The 21,606-nt window shown below is 55.2% G+C and overlaps 1 protein-coding gene across 4 annotated transcripts in view; it reads left to right on the top strand.

The window, feature by feature from the left end:
• LOC128828764 (uncharacterized) overlaps positions 1–21,333 on the top strand; it is an 87,212-nt gene extending 65,879 nt beyond the window's left edge. For 2 of the 4 annotated variants that reach the window (XM_054013699.1, XM_054013700.1), the window contains exons 3-8: positions 9,436–9,522; positions 14,266–14,491; positions 17,251–17,396; positions 18,636–18,752; positions 19,179–19,410; positions 21,175–21,333. In XM_054013699.1, the coding sequence (XP_053869674.1) occupies positions 9,436–9,522; positions 14,266–14,491; positions 17,251–17,396; positions 18,636–18,752; positions 19,179–19,410; positions 21,175–21,179 (813 nt within the window). In that variant the 3' untranslated portion in view covers positions 21,180–21,333. Of the gene's footprint in view, positions 1–9,271; positions 9,351–9,435; positions 9,523–14,265; positions 14,492–17,250; positions 17,397–18,635; positions 18,753–19,178; positions 19,411–21,174 lie in introns of those variants that run through there. The other 2 variants (XM_054013701.1, XM_054013702.1) reach the window with 2 other exon arrangements.
• The last annotated feature ends 273 nt before the right edge of the window (positions 21,334–21,606 follow it).

Below are 21,606 nucleotides of genomic sequence, written 5' to 3'. Positions count from 1 at the left end.
TTTTTTCCTGACTCTCCTTTCTCTCTGCCAATATAGCCCACACTCCCTCTTGTTTCCGACTCATTTCCCCGGTCTCCATGTTCCCCACTTACCTGTGGGCTTTGCTCACCTGTCCCCGTCGAACCTAGTTTAAAGCCCTCCTCACTAGGTTAGCCAGTCTGTGTCCGAATAGGGTCTTCCCTCTCCTCGAAAGGTGAACGCCATCTCTGCCTAGCAGTCCTTCCTCGAATAGCATCCCGTGGTCTAGGAAGCCAAAGCCCTCCTGGCGACACCATCTTCGCAGCCAGGCATTCACCTCCATGATGCATCTGTCTCTGCCCGGGCCCCTACCTTTGACAGGAAGAATTGAAGAGAATACCACCTGCGCTCCAAACTCCTTCACCCGTGCTCCCAGAGCCCTGTAGTCACTCTTGATCCGCTCAGTGTCACACCGCGCAGTATCATTTGTGCCCACATGGATGAGTAGCATGGGGTAGTAGTCAGAGGGCCGGATAATCCTCGACAATGCCTCCATAACGTCTCGGATACGGGCCCCCGGCAGGCAGCATACCTCCCGAGATGAAATGTCAGGGCGACAGATGGGCACCTCCGTCCCCCTCAGCAGAGAGTCTCCGACCACCACTACCCTACGTTTCCTATTCGCAGTGGTGGCAGCAGACTCTCCAGCCTTAGGGGTATGAGGCTTCTCCTCCTTTACTGTAGGGAGTGATTCCTTCTTTCCTGTATCAAGAAGAGCATAACGGTTACCTATAACCACGGCAGGAGGGTTCGGAGCAAGGGTGGAGCACTGCCTGCTGCCAGAAGTAACCAGCTGCCAGCGTCCACCCTGAGCCATCTCCTCCTCCACCAGTGGTGTATCAGCAGTCCTGTGTACTGGGACAGCTACCTCAGCTGTCTCCACATGGACACTGTCGAGGAATTGCTCGTGGATACGGATGCTCCTCAACCTAGCCACCTCCTCCTGTAGCTCTCCCACCTGCTGCCTGAGAGATTCCACCAGCAGGCACCTTTCACATTGGATGGTCCCCCCAGCCTGGATATCAGTAAGTGGAAATTGCAAGTTACAGTCTTTGCAAAACCACACCAGGATCTGGGTAGAGGCATCCATGCTTAGGCACTCTGTCTGGCTACAGGCACAGGTGGAGGAGACAGTAGCAGTGCTGGCACAGGTGTTGCGGGTCTTCCTAACCATCGTAAGCCTCCCTCTGTCAAACTCCCGTCTGCAGCCCCCTGTCAGCTGAAAGGGTTGTTTAAGCAAACAGTTAGAATGTAGTTGCTTTATAGGTATTAAGGGGAATCAAGAGAAAACAGATGGAACCGGCAAGGGACCCTTGCCCCCTTCCTGCTCCCTTCCAAACTCCCTGGTCGCAAAGCTCCCTGGTCGCTTGTGCGCTGCTTTATAAAGCCCTGGCCTGTATGAATGCCCCGCCCACTGATTAAGGCTCAGCCACTTACCAGAGGCTTCTAGCTTTCAAACCTTCCTTGGAAGCTCACAGCTTCCAACTGCCAGCCACAGCACACGGTCCTTCAAACAACCAAAACAAACAAACAGACTGACAAACACAAGCTCAGCACACAGCAAGTAACCCTCAAACACAAACAAACACACACTACAGACAGTCACTTACCCCAAAAGGTTGCTGTATTGCTCCTCCTTCACCTGGAGAACTCCCTTGCGAAACTCCCTGTTAGCAGCCCCTGTTCGCAAAGCTCCCTGGTCGCTTGTGCTTCTCTTCTGGCTCTCCCCCGCTCTGGGTTTGCCAGCCCCACAACCCCCTCCTCCTGGGGAGTGACTGTAGGCAACGTGCCTCTCTTGCCCAGACTCCCGTCTCCCTGGGAGTGACTGCAGAGCACTTCCCCGCAGCCTCCCTTTTGTTGCCAATGTCCTGTCTTTATAGTCCCAGCCCGCTTGTTCCTCCTCAGGGGCATTTACTTAGCCACCTGATTCCCCTCAGCAGCGGCTTGTGGGGGGAATTATCCCCCTTCTCAATCTGCATTAACCCTTTCCTGGCAAGTGTGGGGTAATTCCCACTCCCCCCACCCCAGGCACCTAGATCTCATTGCCTTTCAGGGACACGGGGTGGCCGGGGTGGAGGCGCTTTGTGCCTCTGGGCTTTGTTGGATCCGGGACTCAATCTCTCTGGGTTGCCCAGCTGCAAAAGGAAGATGGTAACAATCCTTCTCCACCATGTTTTCTTTAGGTAATCAGGGCAGGGACCGCATCAGTGGGGCCCCGATCTCGGCTGGGGCCGTGAGGCATCACCCCAGTATAACTAAATAATAATATCTGCCGCGAATTGGGTGATACTCAAACTGTGCTTAGAATGTGAGACGCAGGGAAGCCATTTTGTTTCCGGAGGGGAACTTTACTGGCCAGTGTCTTATTCGCTAGCCGTTCAGCCTACAGAATAGTCTAGTCTCCTGCGGCCTATAAGACTTTGGTCTCATTCCAGTTGTTGGATTTAGCGTGGGACTGGCGGTCTGGGATATACAGGAGGTCAGACGAGGTGATCTGCTGGCCCCTTCTGGCCTTACCCTCTGAAATTTAGCCCACTCCTAGCATCCCTTGGGCTTTCCCCACCATGCTGAGGTTGGAAAATATTCCCCCTCTCACCCTAAGTTCTAAAGAAATGGAAAATGTACCAGCCAGCATCAGGTGCTTAACGCATACCCTGCCAGTGGTTTTTGCATTCGGCCAACAGGTGGCAACATGACTCTCTTTTCTTCTACAGAGACCGTAGCACCGTTTGCAGAGGGACCCGCTGTATACTGCAAGGCATAGTCATCACATGGCAGGAGATTTGAGTTGGTGCAAAAATACTTTATTGATACACAAGCGCCAGGACAGACACTAAAGGAGAAAAGGCACTTGTGCACAGAGTAAAAGTCTCCACCATTATATAGATACACGGCGTTGCAATCAAATCTACCGTCCCCTGGGGCTGCAGCGCTGTCACTGGGCTGCACGCCACAACACCAGCAAGGAGAGAAGGTATCTCCCTGCACAGGACTCACGCTGAAGAGAATCTCAGTGAACTGCTGGCAGTGTAGGGCCTATGACACGCAGTGGAGCAGTGCTGATTCCCCCCACCCCCAGCAGAAGGCAGCAGTGCACACACTTCAGCCAGCTCCTTGCAGCATTTTCACATTTGAGGGTAGAATAAAATGTCCAGAGCTCTTGTTTATGTCCGGATTCCCAGCCACAGGGTAGAATTTCATGGCACTGGGGAATGAATACACCCCCTGGTAGGCCCTGGTTCCTAGGGGCCGTTACACAAGATCAGTGCAGAGGAAAATGTCTACATTTGAGATGTCTGAGGTGTGCAAAGTGCTTCTTCAGGATCCTTTGGAAAAAGTTCCTCTTGGTCTTGGCAGGGAGCTCTGGGCTGGAGTAGCTCCTCTGACAGACAGTTTCTAAGGGCAGAGACTTCTGCTTGCCCTCTGTGTCCTCTGCCTCTCCGCTCCCCAGCATGTCTGTGATCTGGCTGTGTCTTACTGGACTGGAACTTCTTCTGGGCAAAGGGGGCATGGCTGGTTGATCACAGCCCTGGCTCCCTTTTCTACCCTTGCAGCTGGGCTGCTGGGAACCGGGCAGCCTGCAGTCAGTCGAGTAGCCACCCCTCCAGGAGCGACCATCTGTGTGGGCGATGGGTGCCTCGGGGTCTTGGCAGTTTCCCAGCTGCTCCTGGGTGGCAGGGTGTTTCTTGGCCCCAGGACACCTGGAGGGAGCTAAGTGCAAGTGGAAAAACAAGGCCTCCTCGTTGGTCACTTGAGGGCTCTCCCGCAGGGTGACAAAACCATAAGGGGTGGTGATCTTGGGCAAGTGGGGCAGGGACAGGGCCGCCCGGGTGACGGGGTCTGGAATATCCGCCACCCAGGCGGCCAGCTCTGCACTGGAGCAGCACGGCACGGAGCCCCGCGGGGCACGCCCGTTCTTCATGGCGGGGTCCGAGCTGCTCCTTCTGGCCTTCCGCTCGGGCTGCCCCGCGCCCGGCCTCCACAGCTGCTCCTTCCCCTTGCTGAAGAGTCTGTGGTCCTCCTGGATGGCCAGCGAGGGGATGATGAACTGCGGGATGCGGTCGGGCGTCACCACATAAGCGAAGACGTCTCGGGTGCATTTGCCGTGGCGGGAGCTCCAGCAGAGCCTCGCGGGCTCCCAGACGGACATCTCAAGCCGGAAGATAAACTGGCTCCTCTCCTCCGTGCCCGGGAGCCTGGTGCTCTCTCATTTATACTCTCCACCGAGCCCTGATTGCTCCCCCTTCAGTGACGCTCCGTGATGACTATTACCAGACAGCCAGGGCTGCACCTGCTCTCTCCGAACAAGCGATTATTCATCAGCTGACCCATACAAAGCAGAGCAGGGAGGAGAGGAGAGGACACCCAGTCCCCTAACCTCGGCTCCCACTCGCCTTCTCAGGTGGAGCCTGTCTAGAGGCCACTTACACAGATGGGTTCCTGCCACCGCTTGGATAAGAGCAAAGGGGAACTCTTCATCCAAGAAGCAAAGCACCGGAGCTGGTGCTGTCCCCGGGGGCTGCAGGCACTCGGCAAGCAGAGAGCACTTGGCTGCTAGATACAAAGAGGGGGAAAGAATCACTCAATAGAGCATTGGCTTTTCCAGGGCTGAGGCCCGTAGGCACAAGGTATGGGGAGCAAGCGGGGCAGTGTATGTGGACAGCAAGAAGTAAATGCTCGTCTAAGTGTCAGATCGCTTGTCTGTCTGTCTTTCTTTAACCCCTTCAGGCTTCCAAGCTAACGCCGAGGCCAGGTAGGATCTTTAGTTACAAAGCCACCGCTCTGCGAATGTTTGGCCCAGAAACCCCAGCTAGTATCTTTGCTGTTCTTAGTTCCTGATTTGATTTTAATTGCTTCTTTTCAGCGACTCCTTGTATTTCTCTCCCTTTGTGCAGTGCCGGAGGGGCTGAGGCCTCTCTGTGGGGGCGGGGGAGTTCTCAGACTCCAGAGATGAGGAGCTGTCTCAGCCATCGCCGAATCCGACAAAGCCAGAAAATATTCTTTCATGAATGACTGGGGGGGGATGGCAGCCGGGCAGTTACAGTGGCGTGGCCCCCTAGGTGTGGGAGACCTTGAAATCATTCCCAAAGGGGGTGGGTCTTTTATCCTTCTCTCCCTGCACGGAGGCGGAGACGCAGAATGGATGGTCCCCGAGGGAGAGGGTTTGCTCATGAAGCCTGCTCTGGGAACAGCTGCGGAAAGGCTGCGGTACTTCTGTTCCTGCACTTGAACCAGAGTGAAGAACGCAGAGACGCAAACCGTCTCGATTGCTGCGCTACGCTCCACAGGGTAACCAGGGGACGCTGGCCCCTGCTCACAGCCCCGTCCAGCTGAATCTGCCCTAAGAAAGACCTGTCTGCTGTATTGTTTCTCGCTTTTATTCCAGCCCATTTGCTCGCGGGTGACCTTTCTAGTGCAGCCGGCGCTTTCCAGAGGGCTGAGTTCCCAAGACTGCGCCACTAGAGTCGCTGGGAGTTTCAGTGAGAGCAGGCCCTCAGCTGGGACCCCACCCCAGGGCAGAGGAAATAAGAACTGGCCTGAATTTGGGCCCCAAACTGAAGCGAGGGGTAAGTCTGCACTGCGATCAGAGGGGATTCTGCAGCACCCCTGCACGTACCCGCGCTAGCTTTGATCTAGCAGCATGGGCTACACCGGGGGGAGTATGGACACAGGGCTCTGGGTGGAGCTGAACAATCCACGACGCTGCAGCTTCACTGTTTATAGTCTTCAGGCTGGCTAGATCCAGGTGTGTAGCATGTCTACACATGCTGCAGTCACGCCTCTGGTTGGGGTGTAAACAATACCTTCAGTCTGAACCTACATTCAATTCCCATAGGCAAAAACATGCCCATTCCTATCTCATAGAACTAGAAGGGACCTTGAAAGGTCCGTGAGTCCAGCCCCCTGCCTTCACTAGCAAGGCCAAGTACTGATTTTTCCCCAGATTCCTAAGTGGCCCTCTCGAGGATTGAACTCACAACCCTGAGTCTAGCAGGCCAATGTTCAAACCACTGAGCTGTCCCTCCTCCTTGTGTACAGGTTAATCTGAGCCGGCAGCAGAGCAGTGGGACTGATCCCATGGGGACAGCTGTTCCTGGAGAGTTTCCAGATGGGCCCAGATCCCTCTGAACTGTTCGGCTAGGACCCCGGTGTGGGAAGTGTCAACCACCACTGGCTCCATGGGTTTGCACACTGCCTTTCAGATAAGCTCTGCTAAGCCCCAGAATTCTAGGTTGCTTGACTTAATCTTTCCAGGGTTACCCCTCTCGAGCTGCAATGTCCAGCTGGAGAAAGGAGGGGGCGTAACGACACCCCCATGTTAACCTAATAGCCCACTGTGGGGCTGGGGTCCTGCTCCTCACCTGCCCTATGTGGCCTGCAGCTCTTGTGGGACTCAGCAAGGGAGTGTCGGGGAGGTTAGCTCAGTGGGAGGATAACGTGAGGCTCAGATCTAGGAGCTGGAGAAACATCACTAGCTCGAAGCGTACTTTAACTGATGTGCCAGAGTCCGACACACGGTCTTGGCACCCTCGCCCAGCAAGGGCCCGTAGTGCGCCCCTAGCCCACAGATCCTCTTGCAGCACTCACGGCCCATCTGTGCCCTTTGCTGGCCTTTTATAACCCGAAAATGAGGGACAAAGGCAAAGACAGGACTGCTGGATCTATGGCTAAGGCGCCCACCAAGGACTCGGGATTCAATTTCAGGCTCTGCTGTTTGACCCTGGACAAGCCCCTGCCGATCGGTAAAATGGAGATACGGATGCTTCTGTTCTCCCCCTGTTGTCAGTCTTATCTATTTAGATTGTCCCTCAGCACCGCCCACCCCAAACGTTCAAAAAATCATGAGTCAGCCCTTCCTACAACCATGAGACTTTAAAATATAATACCTCTGGGGTATTATATTTTGCCTTCTGCTTTCTCAGCCTTTAGGTTGCACACCGGTCACACTTTCAAGCAATTTCTGCAATCTGAGGGCTAGAAACTTACTTTACGTATAGAAAAGCTAGATTCTCCCCCAATCACTTGTCTCTAGGAGCTGGGGCTTTAAGAAAAACACCAAGTATTGTGATTAAGTCACAGACGTTGCCAACCCAAGTGTCTATACAGCCCCTAGCACAGTGAGGCCCTGATCTCAGCTGGGGTCCGATCCAAAGCCCATTGAATTCAGTATCTGTCCCTCGCTGTTGGGAAAGGCGGAGCCATGTGGAGACCTTTCCTGTGCAGGGGGGAATGGGATGGAGAGGGGTGCAGATCTAGGGGTCAAACGGCTAGGATCTGAAGAACAGTTCCGCTGGGCTGCTATCGTCTAGGGCTTGGGAGAAGGCCAGACACGGTCCAGTGATGGGTGTGGGGTTAAAACCAACAAGACACACATTGGTTGATTCGGGGCCAAATTCTGAGCTGGTGTAAATAGCTCCACCCAGCTAACAGCCATGGAGAATCTGGGCCCCTGCTCTGGCAGTAGCCAGTGTCCGATACTCAGTGGAAAGCAAACCTATAAACAGGATGCCAGAGGCCTGGGCGACCTGGAAGCTCCCTACTGACCCATAGCTGGGAGGGGCATGAGACACGTTCTCTGCTCCTAAGAGCTCAGCGCACGCAGCTGCACACGTCATTAATCATGGGAACTGTTTTGCGATGCCTTTTCTAGGTGTGGTACCTGCTCCTCAGGCTCTGTGGCAGCCCATGCCTGGCACTGGGTCAGCATGCCATGGGGGGAGGAATTCTCAGTGCAACACCCTGCCCCCCAGGAGTGGGATGTGGGGGGTTCTCAGTGTGACCCCAGGAGTGGGATGTGGGTAGCATGAACTCCCCAGGAGTCAGAGATCAGCATGAGACAGTGGGTGGTGAGAGCTCTGAGTTTAAAATCTTTTGCACAGAATCTCAGGGTTGGAAGGGACCTCAGGAGGTCATCTAGTCCAACCTCCTGCTCAAAGCAGGATCAATCCCCAGACAGATTTTTGCCCCAGATTGCCCCCTCAAGGATTGAACTCACAACTCTGGGTTTAGCAGGCCAATACTCGAACCATTGAACTATCCCTCCCCCCAAACATGGGAGGAGGGATGTGGGGAATACACAGCAACAAGGCAGCATTTGGGAGGCGTTTTCTGAGACCACATGAATGTCTGTCACGGGGAGGCTGTCAGCCGCTAACTGAATCAGGCAGAGGTTTCAAAGGACCAGACAGCCTTCCCGCCCATTCATCTTTATTGGCTCAAATGTAGGGGAGAAGTTGCTCATTTTAGCAGGGGCCGGGGGGGCTCTCTCGCTGGGGCTCCAGCTTCTCCTGCTGTTTGACTGCGAATTCAGCAAAGCAAGTTTTCTGCTGGATCTCCCCATTCTAGCGCCCTTCGCGGGCAGGGGACTTGGTACTGGCCTTGGTATTCGCAGTAATCACACAGAGAAAAACCCTTGTGGTAGAATTGCCCCGACTCAGCTGGGCATAGAATGGACTCTGGGCCCTACCTGGAAAGGGCCCCCCACGAATTCATATTCCACAGTCACTGCAACAGCACCCTCCAAAGGCCCGATTTGCAAAGGTATTTAGGTGCCTAAAAGGCCAGTCTGTCAATCCCACTAGGTGCCACTCCGCCTCTCTAGGCACCTAAATACCTTTCAAAGCTGGCCCCAATTCTCCAGCCTCGTGTGCGGCTATTCACCCCCGAGGGAAGCCGGTGTGAAATGCCAGCAGCTCACAAAGCTGGCATCACCTGGGGGAAATGTCCACACCGAGAGCAGAGCACCGGTGAATCCAGCCCAAAGCACATCCCCACGCAGCCCTTCTCTCCAGCCACCCATTCCTAACCAGCACCTGCCAGAAGGCCCTAAGGCCACTCCCTCAGCTGGGGAAGCTCTGCCCTGCAAGGAGTAATGGACTCAAGTTGCAGTGGGGGAGGTCTAGGTTGGATATTAGGAAACACTATTTCACTAGGAGGGTGGGGAAGCACTGGAATGGGTTACCTAGGGAGGTGGTGGAATCTCCATCCTTAGTGGTTTTTAAGGTCAGGCTTAACAAAGCCCTGGCTGGGATGATTTAGTTGGGGATTGGTCCTGCTTTGAGCAGGGGGTTGGACTAGATGACCTCCTCTGAGGTCCTCTCCAAGCCTGAGATTCTCTGAGGCAAAGCCTGCGGGGAGCTGGGCTGATGAATTGAGACTGGCAGCTCATCAGCACAACGCAGAGCACCTGGGTCAGAACCAATATGTAGCTAAGGTGCTGGAGGGTGGGGCTAAGCCAGGTTTCTGTCCACACCAGCCTGGCACTTGTCATGCAGCAGCAAACTGAGCTCATGGCCCCGCAGGCTGGCCCGGAGAAAAGAGAGCTCTCCCAGGTGACGGGCCAGGGTCCCTGGGAGGCGATGGGCAAGGTCTGGGGGCGTCTGGCTCTTCTAACTACCCCTCTTCCTATGCATTCAGGAGACGCCAGCTGCCCGGACAGGCTCTGAATCTTCACTGGCCAGGTTCTTCCACCACATTGCTCCGCTGGGGCTCTTCAGTTCCCTGGTAAGTAACTCCCCCGCTGCCGGCAGCGCTGGTGGATCTGAGCTGGGGGCTTGCCTGGTTTTAGGCCCTGTAGCTTCTCCCCCCCAATGTACCTCTGTGCTCCTGCTTCTTTTCACTTCTTCACCCCACCCCTGGTGCTGCAGTCAATAGACAGGTGCTCTCCTGTTTGCTCCCCTCACCCCCTTGCTTTGTGCTCTAGTCCCTACTCAGCTGAGACTTGAAGGGTTTGCTTTAAAAACTGTCTTTTGCCTGGCTGGGCTGTGGAAAGTGCTCTGCCCTCCTGCCTTATGGCCACCACATATTCCTGTGGGATCTGCTGGGTAGGTGGCCTGGCACTGCTTGCCCCCTGGGATGGATCAGGGCTGGGAGTACCCCCCCACACACCCCTTTCCCATGGCAGTTTTCCATTCAGACTCCCGCACTATCCCTGTCAGAGTTGCCCAGTTCAGGCCCCAGCCATGGTCCTGCTCAGGGTCGGATGTCTGGCTGTGAGACAGAGCATATGGTATGTTCACAAACGGGCCTGTGTAATGTTGTGCGCCTGGGTCGGTTGTCCCAATGATTGGCACCCAGGACCTCTCCACTGCTTGAGCTGAAAGACCTGGCTCGGTTCACCAAGGTCACCCGCCTCTCTCTGACGCAGCCTCCATTAAAGGGGGACAGAGCGCTGCACTAAGCGGCGTCCCTCTGCCGATTGCGTCATTCCGCTCGCGTGAAATCTCTCCTGTGGCGCGGAACAAAACTCGACGGCCACGGCTCAGCCCTGGGTTGCTCCTGGATTATAGAGGCCCAGTTTTGTGCAAGACCCTGTGATGCTAACTTGCCAATAAGCGACATCCGTGTCCGCTTCTGCTAGAAACAAGGCTGTGGATTAGTGCTGGGGAAGGTGTGTCTCAGCCCTTGAGTTACGTCTCCTGTTTCTCTAGATGGTGGCAGGAGCAGGGCAAAGGCACGAGGCCTGAGCCGGTGACGAGGCGAAGTGCACCAAAACATGGCTGGCGCTCACTAGAACTGGTGAGACCAAGGCCTGTGCTCACCTGGCTCCCAGCCCAGTGCACTTCTCCTAAGCCAAGGCGTCTTCTGGTGGAGGAGCCTTGCAGCCTGTGATGTCCCTGAGATGTGGGCTGGCAAATGCATGAGTGGCCTGCGAGTGCAGACACTCTGCCCATCCCCTCGTTGGGTGGTGCTTCCTGCCTTGGCCTGGCCTTACCAGAACTCTTCCTGCAGAGCCTTCGTTCCCGGTGATCGCAGTTCTCCTCTGAGCTTGCAGTGCTGGGTGCACGTGACGTGTGTCTGGGCTGGGCTCATCCCAGGCCCATCAGACAGCCGGCATGCGACTCTGCCTCCTCCTGCAAAGTGTCCCCAGCCACCTGTTCTGGGAAAGGGGAGGGGATGCTGGCTCGGGCAGTGAAATGGGTTCCTCTAGAGCAGAGGTGGGCAAACTACGGCCCGTGGGCCACATCCGGCCCGTGAGACCGTCCTGCCTGGCCTTTGAGCTCCCAGCCGGCGAGGCTAGCCCCCGGTCCCTCCCCCACTTCCCCCCTCCCCCACAACCACATCACCGCATGGGCAGCGCTCTGGGCGGGGGGGGGGGGAGCTGCAAGCTCCTGCTAAGCAGCGTGGCAGTGTCTGGCTCTGGCCGGGCACCGTGGCTGCCAGACATGCTGCTCTGAGCGGCATGGTAAGGGGGCAGAGCAGGGGAGTTGGATAAGGGGCAGGGGGTCCCGGGGGACAGGGAGCGGTTGGATGGGGCGGAGGTTCTGGGGGGTGGTTGGGGGGGGGGGGTTGGATAAGTGTGGGAGTCCCAGGGGGGTCTGTCAGTGGGTGGGGGTGTGGATGGGGTTGGGGACAGGAAGCAGTTGAATAGGTGTGGGGTCCCGAGGGGCCTGTCAAGGGGTGGGGGTGTGGATAGAGGTCAGAGCAGGGGTTTGGATAGGGGGTGGGGTCCTCGGGTGGTTATGCACGGGGGGTCCTGGGAGGGGGTGGTTAGGGGACGAGGAGCAGGGGGTGTTAGATGCCTCAGAGGTTCTGAGGGGGGCAGCCAGGGGGCAGGAAGTGGGAGGGGGCAGATGGGGGCGGGGGCCAGGCTGTTTGGGGAGGCACAGCCTTCCCTACCTGGCCCTCCATACAGTTTTGCAACCCCAGTGTGGCCCTTGGACCAAAAAGTTTGCCCTCCCCTGCACTAGCACCGTCTCCCCAAGGCAGGGGGCGGCTGGAGTAGCTAGTCCAATGGTGCGTCTACACTGGGCTTGGAGGTGTAATTCCCAGCTTGTGACTGCGCTAGCCCACAGGAAGTAGCGGTGTAGCCATGGTAGTGCGAGGGGCCGGGGCACCCTGAGTACAGTCCTGCCCGCCACCCTAGGTACTTACTGGGTGCCCTGCCCTGCCCACCCTCAAGCCCCCACAGCTACACTGTTCCTGTTAGTGCACTGGCTCAATCAGAACTGGCGTGTGAATGCCTCGGCGTGCTGCCATTACACCTTCGGCGCCAGTGTAGACGCACCCAAAGTGCCCTGCCTGATGGCTGGAGCTGGACGCAGGCTCTGCGTGTGAGCAGCGAGTGGGGCTGGCTTGGTGAGACTTCAGCAGTACCCACCCCCCATCTAGGCATCTGGTCCTGCTGAGTCTGGCCCTGTTCGCAGGATGCCTGGGTCCATCCCGCCCTGCCCCGGGCATGCATTGGCAATGGCTGGGATTTTCAAATGCGTTTGTCGCTCAAGGACAAGAATCCAGCCGAAGTCCATGGGATGGGGCGCTGAATCCACCTAGGGTAGCGCTGCACTGGACAGTGTTGGTTAGGGCTGGCTCTGTCTGGAGACAGTAGCACCAACGAAAGCTCTCCTATGCCAGTATAAGCCGCGTCCTCACTGGGCGTGGGCTGGCTGGCATAGCAGTGCTGGCAAAACTTTTCTAGTGAACTGAACCTTAAATACTTCTGACCACACACACCCTTCCCATGGCTCTGGCCAGGAGGACAAGTGAGTCTCTAACAGCCTGTGGGATGGCACAGGTCTGATCCCAGCCAGCTCCCCTTCCGCATAGAGCCCGTGCCCACGAGGCCTCGCGTACCACCACAGCCAGCCTGGCTCGCCACAGGCCAGTCGTGAGCACTCTGAAAAGGCAGCCGGCCCCCTGCCACGTGCACTTGAGCGCTTGCTGGCCAAGACTCGGCTGCCATCGCTTCCAACAGGAGCGTGTGCACCGGTGACTCTTAGGTGGGGGCAGGAGAAAAGCAGCTACCACCTGATTAACATGGCCTCTCTGCCCTCCCCATCCCCAGGGTGTGCTCCCTGGGCGATGTTATTAAAACCCCTCCCTACACCCATCCGATCGAATGGGGAGTGGGGAAGAAGTTCGGTGGCGTGGCCGGGGAGAGGAAGAAACTGTGCCCCATACCTCCCCACCCTGCTTCCCTTCCTGCAGCCATCTGGGGACCCTCCGCCACTATTTAGTGTCCGAACTAAACTGAAAGCAGGGAGTATTGACCCTTCCTATTGTCAGGCTCCTGGGAGAAGGGCTGGGGCTATAAGTAGCCCAGGCAGGGCTTAATTTGTGCCGTTCCGGGACCTGGCACCTCTGGGCCTGGCAGTTCCAGGCCCTGGCACCTCTGGGTTTGCTGCCTTAGTTATGGAAGTAAAAAAATTGCTTGAGCCCCAGCTCCTCTTTCATTACAAATTAAGCCCTGGGCCCAGGGGGCTCTGTGGAGAGAGTGGTGGGAGGGGAAATAACATAATTACAGCCAGACTGGGTCAGACCAAAGGTCCATCTACCGACAGTGGCCAATGCCAGGTGCCCCAGAGGGAGTGAACCTAACAGGTAATGATCTCTCTCCTGCTGTCCATCTCCATCCTCTGACAAACAGAGGCTAGGGACACCATTCCTTACCCAGCCTGGCTAATAGCCATTCATGGACTTAACCTCCATGAATTTATCCAGTTCTCTTTTAAACCCTCTTATAGTCCTAGCCTTCACAACCTCCTCAGGCAAGGAGTTTCACAAGTTGTGCGCTGTGTGAAGAACTTCCTTTTATTTGTTTTAAACCTGCTGCCCATTAATTTCATTTGGTGACTCTTAGTTCTTGTATTATGGGAATAAGTAAATAACTTTTCCTTATCTTTCTCCACATCACTCGTAATTTCATATACCTCTATCATATCCCCCCACTTTAGTCTCCTCTTTTCCAAGCTGAAAAGTCCTAGCCTCTTTAATCTCTCTTCATATGGGACCCTCTCCAAACCCCTAATCATTTGAGTAACTAAGGTGCCAAATGGGCAGAGACTAAGCCACTTGCCTTTCTCCCCCAGCTGCTAAAAACTAGCCCTTCATCGCGGCAAGGTGCCCTGCAAAAGCGACCCTGAAAAGGATGAAACGCAGCGAGCCGGGCTGCCAGACCAATGACCCTGGGATGCACCGAGTGCTTCCTAATACCAACTCCTCGGTGCCTTCTTGCAATAATCCCTTAGCGTGGGTGGGAAACACATCTCCTGCGTGTGATTGCAGCTCTGCCCAGGGCTTGCTGAGCATTGTTCACCTCTGTGCCCTGTGCGACGCTCCTCGGCAGTAGAAGGGCCTTGGCAGATGGATGGCGGTGAGCCTGGCTGGCTAAAGCCCTAGGAGCAGCAGTGAGCGAGGTGGTAGGAATCGAACCCGCACCCGCTAGGCCCAGCCTGCAATGAGGGGGAGGGGGGATTTTACAACTCGACGGATTTGAACGCTTTCTGACAGTCTAACTCCTGTTCTCAGGCCCGGCTCCTCCACCAGCTGTCGGCCTGGGGCAGCTCCTCCATCCCTGTGGAGAACATTGGCAGCCAGGATGATCGCGCCCCTTCCCCTGACAGACCCGTGCGGCACGCCAAGAAGCGTCTCGGCAGACTGGCACACCTCCTGTTCACCATCATCCCCGCCAGGTTCCAGCGTGCCCTCGGCTACCTGCCGGCAGACTGCATGGGTCAGAGTGGGATCCCTGAGGGTAAGACCGCTCTGCGACACGGAACGAAGCAGTGGATGGGTGAGCGACCGGGAGCTGCCGAGCGTGAGGTGGCCGTGCAGCAGGCCTGGTGTATGCGTGCTGAATCACTGCTCCTGGGGCACAAACTGTCAGGCGGAACTACCCACGCTCTAGGGAAAACGCTCTACTTTAGGTACCTGGTGTGAAACCTGAATGGGGCTGGACTTCCCGGGAGCTGAGGTCTTACGTTGAATACCTACACAGTCACTAGGCAGCCCTTTAAAACTTTGGCCCTGACCTTCCTGGAGTAGAAGGGGAGGCGTTTGGCAGGGTTGTAGTGGGAACCTTGTCACAGGTCCCACAGGGTCAGCTGGAAGAAGAGTCCTGCAGGCCAGGAGCTCCCAGCAATGATCTCTGCTGTAATATCGGAATGAATCCTTGGCGATTTAAACTGTGCAACCCCAACTGAGCTGGTCCAGCCCCCATGGCTGGGAGCTGCCGATCACCTTAGCATGGTTCTGCCAGCTCCTCTTCCCTGTGCCCTGCAGCACCCCTCCCTCCTGGGTAGCCCACATGACAAAACAGTGTGCTGGCTTAATAGTGGTGACACTGCAAATGGGGCTAGGCTGAGGCCAGACGCTTGGCCCTTCTGCTCCAAGGTGGGATTTGAACTTACATTTGCAGATGTGAGAGGCTAGTTACTTAAATCAGATAGTGTCCTGGCCCCAGTCCACCTTCTCCCAAACAACCACTGCTTCCTCTGGGCTGGAGGAAAGGTCAGGCTAAGCTAACTGTGAGCTCAGAGGAGAGGTATCTGGTTGCTTAAAACCCTCACTGGCTCCCCTGGCTGGTACCAGGACCTACGTCCATTGCCCTGTTGCTGGCTGGGTAAAGCATCAGCTCCCCGATCACTAGCTAGGAGACTCGGTGGGTCACCCTTCCTCTTGCAGGAGGGTCTCACGGCAGAGGAGCAGAGCTGGATGTCTTAGGCAAGGCTGGCGCATCGGGCCCATGAGTCATGCAGCTAGTGTCAGGCTCACCCAGAAGACGTTCGGCTAGCTTTGCTGTTCCTGTTGCAGGGAAACGCCACTGCCAGCGAATGGGACTCAACACTAAGGTGCCTAAATTATGCAAGCAAGACTCCCTTCCTTGTGTGTGGGGGAAAAGTACATGGGGCATCCTTTCCTTGAGCTCAGCTTGCCCTCTTTCCAAGATCATTAGTGTATTAAAAGGAGTGGAGTGAGGGGGATAAAATCTGCATTAGTCTGGAGAAGACCGAGGGAACCGAACCCAGCCAGGGGAATGAATAGCACAGTGGGGGGGTGGAAGCTGGCATTGACAGATGCCGGCTGATGCATCGTTCAGATGATTCTTTTCCAATATCTGAGAGGGTCCCGAGTAACTGCAATGACTTGGGGAAGAGCCGGGTGTCACAGTGGGCAGGTCTCTGCTGAATGTGCAGAGGCAGGGGTGGAAAAAAGTCAACTTAATCTATTCTGCCTAGGGAATAAGCTAGAGCAGTGGTTCTCCAACTTCTGTACTGGTCACCCCTTTCACGTAGCAAGCCTCTTCTGCCCCCCCCCCCCCCGTTATAAATTTAAAACCATTCTTTATATATTTAACACCATTGCAAATGCTGGCGGCAAAGTGGGGTTTGGGGTGGAGGCTGACAGCCCATTACCCCCATGTAATAACCTTGTGACCCCCTCAGGGGCCCTGACCCCCTGTTTGAGAACCTCTGAGCTAGAGAGACCCTGAAAACCTTTTCTAAATCCATGCCTGTACTCCTGGCATGCTTAGAGTTCTCGGTCCCCCCTGTCTTGGAGCAGAACTAGAGGGGCTTCCGAGATGAGTAACAAATGATCAGAGGCCTGGAAAGGCTTCTGTCTGAGTGACAAGATGTGGGCTGTGTAGTTTAGGGAGAAGACCGGCTATGGATGCAAAAATGAGTGATCGTGAGGTCAGTCCTGTGCTTCTAGTTACCTGGTTTGTAACCAAAAACAAGGGACCATTCAATGGAATTAGGATGCAACGCTTTAAAACTGGTAAATAAATCTACCTTATTTAACATTAGGTGTAACTAGCCTGTGGAACACCTCGGCCTCAATGATCTTGTGGCAATAACTCTAGAGTCTAATGAATTTCATTATCCATCATCTCGGCTCTAAACCCAATCTCTGGCTGCCTCACTTAGGAGGATGCTCTGATGCTGAAGCCGGTGGTTCTAGAACTACCCAGAAGTGGGTGTCCTCCACTTCCCTGTGGAGCAGCTAGTCCAATAGGATGCTGGATGAGATGAAGCCTGGTTTGGCAGTTTTATTCCTCATTCCCCAGGAGCACATCTCTCCCAGCCCTTTCCCCTACTGGGAAGAGCTATGCCACCCTGCTCCATCCTCGTGGAGACTGACCACTCCTGGCTCTGACTGGTCTCCCAAAGCCAGCACAAGAGTTGAGCTAAGCCTCTGATTAAGGGGGAAGGGAACCAACAAAGGCTTCCCAAAAAGCAGGGGACAGGGCAGGAGGGAGACTAGCTGCCAGTCCAACACTGAGCCAAGACACACCTGTGCTGTCTCTCAGCCTCGTAGCCGGGATCCAGCATCTTGAGGGCCAGCCGTCACCGGGGTGAAGCTATCCAAATATGGCTGGCCTATTCGTCACATGGCAAACCCGCTAGGCCATCCCTGCTCTGGAGTATCTGGGGTCTGTGCCTGCCCTTTGGGAGGGCAGACTTGGGCAGTGGTGACCCTTGCCTCCATGTGCTGTTTGTGGCCTTCTTGCAGAGATCCAAAAAAGTCCAGTCAGGCCCTCCGGCAAAGGGAGCAAAAGGAAACAAGATGATGTCGCTCTGGAGGAGCAGCAGTCCTGGGTGGAGATCTTGCAGCAAGAGCTGCCCGAGGACGATGAGGCCGAAGACTCTACCTATGAGGTATGACGCACTTGCTGTTTGGCAGAGCTAGTCCCTGCATGCTGGGTTACGCAGAACCGTGGCGTAGCTCCAGCGCATTAACGTGACTGCTTGCACCCAGGATGCTACGTCCCTTTCCAAGCACTGAGATCTCCCTGCTGGGGGCAAGCGGACTGCTGCAAAGCATGCAACGCCTCCAGGTGGTGGCTTATGCAATGAGTGGAATGGTGGAATCTCCTTCCTTAAAAACCTCTAAGGTCAGGCTTGACAAAGCCCTGGCTGGGATGATTTAGTTGGGGATTGGTCCTGCTTTGAGCAGGGGGTTGGACTAGATACCTCCTGAGGTCCCTTCCAACCCTGAGATTCTATGATTCTATCAGACTGGGGCCTGGCAGGTCTGACGCTACATCCCTTGCCTCTAAGGAAGGAGATTCCACCACCTCCCTCGGTAACCCGTTCCAGTGCTTCACCCCCCTCCTAGTGAAATAGTGTTTCCTTATATCCAACCTAAACCTCCCCCCACTGCAACTTGAGACCATTGCTCCTTGCTCTGTCATCTGGTACCACTGAACAGTCTAGATCCATCCTCTTTGGAACCCCCCTTCAGGTAGTTGAAGGCTGCTATCAAATCCCCCCTCATTCTTCTCTTCTGCAGACTAAACAATCCCAGTTCCCTCAGCCTCTCCTCATAACTCATGTGCTCCAACCCCCTAATCATTTTTGTTGCCCTTCGCTGGACTCTTTTTTTCCAATTTTTCCACATCCTTCTTGTAGTGTGGGGCCCAAAACTGGACACAGTACTCCAGATGAGGCCTCACCAATGTCAAATAGGGGGGAATGATCATGTCCCTCAATCTGCTGGCAATGCCCCTACTTATACAGCCCAAAATGCCATTGGCCTTCTTGGCAACAAAGGCACACTGACTCCTATCCAGCTTTTTGTCCACTGTAACCCCCAGGTCCTTTTCTGCAGAACTGCTGCCTAGCCACTCGGTTCCTGGAAGCACAAAGGGCAATTAGTCAATGCCCCTCAAAAGCCAAAGGGACCTGAGTGCCTAACTGCCCTTTGCCTTTGCCCCCTTCCCAGTCATCATCCCCTTTGAAGGGAGTCTGCCCCCTTTGCCGCGTCTGTGCGGAGAGCAATGGGCTCCTGCTGGGGCATTGTCCTCTGCTCTAGGCCTTGCTGCGGCTCCTCTTCCTGGATGTAGTTTGGCACAAAGCTTGTGTCCTCACCAGCACGGGCCTCCTTCCCTCTCGCAGCCAACGCGATCAGAGACGGACAGCGAGGAGTACAGGTCCCAAAACGAGACCGAGACCGACCTGGAGTTTGAAGAGAAAGACGGGGTCCTGGTGCTGAAGGAATTGCAGAGTCTGCAGGTAAGTGAGCCCTTCTCGACGGCCATAGGATTACGCAAGGGGGCAAGCAAGGCCCCTTGTGTAGGGACTCTGCAAGCGTCCGTGTGATTAACAGGCAATTGGGCTGCAGCTCTGATGAATTATCTTGCCTTCTGCTTAGCTGTGGGAGAGTCTAATGATGGCACTGGACCAAAGCATGGATCCTCCTATCCCTGATTACCAGTTCACCAAAGTAAACCGAGCAAGATGTGGGTTTATGGGGCCAGGAGTAGCTGAAATGAGCCAGTTCTCTGGAGCTGTTCCAGCTGCTGGTATCTGTTTCAACAGGGGCGGGGGAGGCATAATCTCCTCTCTAAGCATGAAGCTTTAGGGTGGGTTTAGACTGACTCTCCTGAGCCCCAGGTGCGAACCCCAGTGTTGATGTAACTGCCCAGTTCTTGCTGCCAGCTCCACTCTGAACTGCCCGACTGTGTGCCCTGGACTCTGCAGGGGACTCTGACTGGCGAGAACATGCCGGCTGCAGCGAGCGGCGGTGGTGGGGACGCCCTGGAGCAGCCGGCTGCAGCGAGCGGCGGTGGTGGGGACGCCCTGGAGCAGCCGGCTGCAGCGAGCGGCGGTGGTGGGGACGCCCTGGAGCAGCCGGCTGCAGCGAGCGGCGGTGACTGGGTTGAAGTGATTGGTAAGGATGTCTCTCCCTTGCACACAGGTGCTTTCTCCTGGGGCAAGGGGGGATGGATCTGTGCACACAGGGGCAAGGGGGCTACTGAAACTGCCTCTTGAGAGCATGTTTCCCCAATACTGTGAGCATTATAGGATGTTCTCCCTTCCCTTGGCTGCCTTGCGAAGGCAGGAGGGTGTTGGGGGCTCAGACACCTCCTTTTCCAGGTCCTAAACTCCCACCTGCTGAAATGGCCGGCTCCATTGACCGCCTGAGCCACCACATCTGCTGAGCAAGGCCCTGGTGCCAGCTGCTGAACAGCTGTTGGCAATGCTCAAGCTAGTGGGGTGGTCTTACTCAGGGAAGGTCAATCACCTCCCTCATCCGATCCACTCAGGTGAGTGCAGGGCAACATGGAATCCGGCTCCAGTCTCTAGTGGCCAGAGAAGATGGTGTAGGCCCACTTGAGCATCGGGTGAGAGAGGAAAGCCATGCAGAACTGTGTTCCGTGTTCATGCAGGGACTGGAGTCAGGACTCCTGGCTCCAAGTCCCAGTTCTCCATTAGTCACTCTGACCGTGGCCAATTCCCATCAACACTTTTTGCTTCCATGACTTTCCCCCTGGGGATAATCCTTAGACCCTCAACCCTTCCAGCCCAGTGGAGGCAAGTGTGGGAGATGCTTGGATGACAGGCCCCTAACCTATGCACCTCACCTCCCTCTTGAAGGGGACTCTGAGTGGCTGTGCACTTCCCAAGTGCCCACTAACGCAGCTTGTTCCCACACACTGGACTGACTGCCGGTGCTTTGTATTAATTTCTCTTGAAACCACTAGTGACTCTGGTAAACTAGATGTGACTGTATCCAACCTGTTTAAAGCCCTAGTTCCCCAATGATCCATTGACCCGCAGTGTCCTGCGGAGCACTGGTGGGTGGGCCGGCTGGCTGGTCACATGGTCCTAGGCCCTCCATTTCCACCTGCTAAGCTCTATTAAAACGGCTAAATACATTGGACGCTCTGCCTGTAGATGCTAAAGCTGTATTCCTTCACCAGCGGAAAGAGGCAGCCCAGTCGAATAGGCAGGCAGGCTTCCAAGCAGCACTCGAAGAATGGTCCATGCACCAAAGTTTGGAGATGCCTGGCTTAAAGGATTACAAAACACCAAGCCCGGGATTACTACCACCTCTTGTTCCCATCAGCAACTGACTGCAACTCGCCCTGTCTGAAGTTGACCAGGGCTGTTAGAACTTTGGTCCTATTGGCTCACCTGATTTGAGCTCTTCCATCTAGGGTATTGGTGAGAATCGGGACCTCCTGTGAGGTCACTTAACTTCCCCAGAGGGGTAGGCATGTTAGTCTGAATCTGTATAGTAACAGAGGGTCCTGTGGCACCTTTGAGACTAACAGAAGTATTGGGAGCATAAGTTTTCGTGGGTAAGAACCTCACTTCTTCAGATGCAAGTCACTTCTTGCATCTGAAGAAGTGAGGTTCTTACCCACGAAAGCTTATGCTCCCAATACTTCCCTTAGTCTTAAAGGTGCCCCAGGACCCTCTGTTACTTTTAACTTTCCCAGCTGCTCCCTCTAGCTGGCAGACTTAGTTATCCCAAAAGTTGCAACCTACAGTGTTGGTGTTGAAGTATTGGTCTCAAGCTTCCAGAGGTGCTGAGCGCTCCCAATGAAGTAGGGGGGGTTTGCTGGTGCTTGGCTTACCGCACCGTCTCTGTTGCTGATCTCAGCCAGCGCATGAACTGGAATAACTGATCTTTCCCCTTACCTCCTAGGATAAATGGGCCCCTTGACTCCTGGACCAAGTTTCTATTTTTCCATAGTGGCTGCTGCAGCTTTGAAATGCCTGTTTCTCCCCTAGCCAACTTTGCCCTGTGAATGTGGATTAAACTGTCTTATAAAATGCAATGTTAATATTTTGGAACCTGTGATGATAAACCTTTTTTTCCACCTGACTTCAAAAGCAGTTTGGCTCCTCTCTGCCCCAGAGCTTGGCTGGCTCAGTAGCTGGGAAACAAAGTAGTTGGGGGGTGAGGGTCACTGCTGTAGTTTGGTCTTGGGGTACGAAGCTGGGCTCTCTGCAAATATCTAGAAGGTAGTACATGAAACTACTGCACCACCCCCACCTCCTCCAGGATGGGTCCCAGTCCACTGTTTGGCAGGAGAATGGCAATGCTGTCCTCTGAATATCCCAGTTCCTCCCTGTG

The sequence above is a fragment of the Malaclemys terrapin genome, chromosome 24 (assembly GCF_027887155.1).
Source record: "Malaclemys terrapin pileata isolate rMalTer1 chromosome 24, rMalTer1.hap1, whole genome shotgun sequence".
NCBI classification, from domain to species: Eukaryota; Metazoa; Chordata; order Testudines; family Emydidae; genus Malaclemys; species Malaclemys terrapin.
Note: the sequence above shows the minus strand (reverse complement) of the source record. Positions and strands in the feature narration are given on the sequence as shown.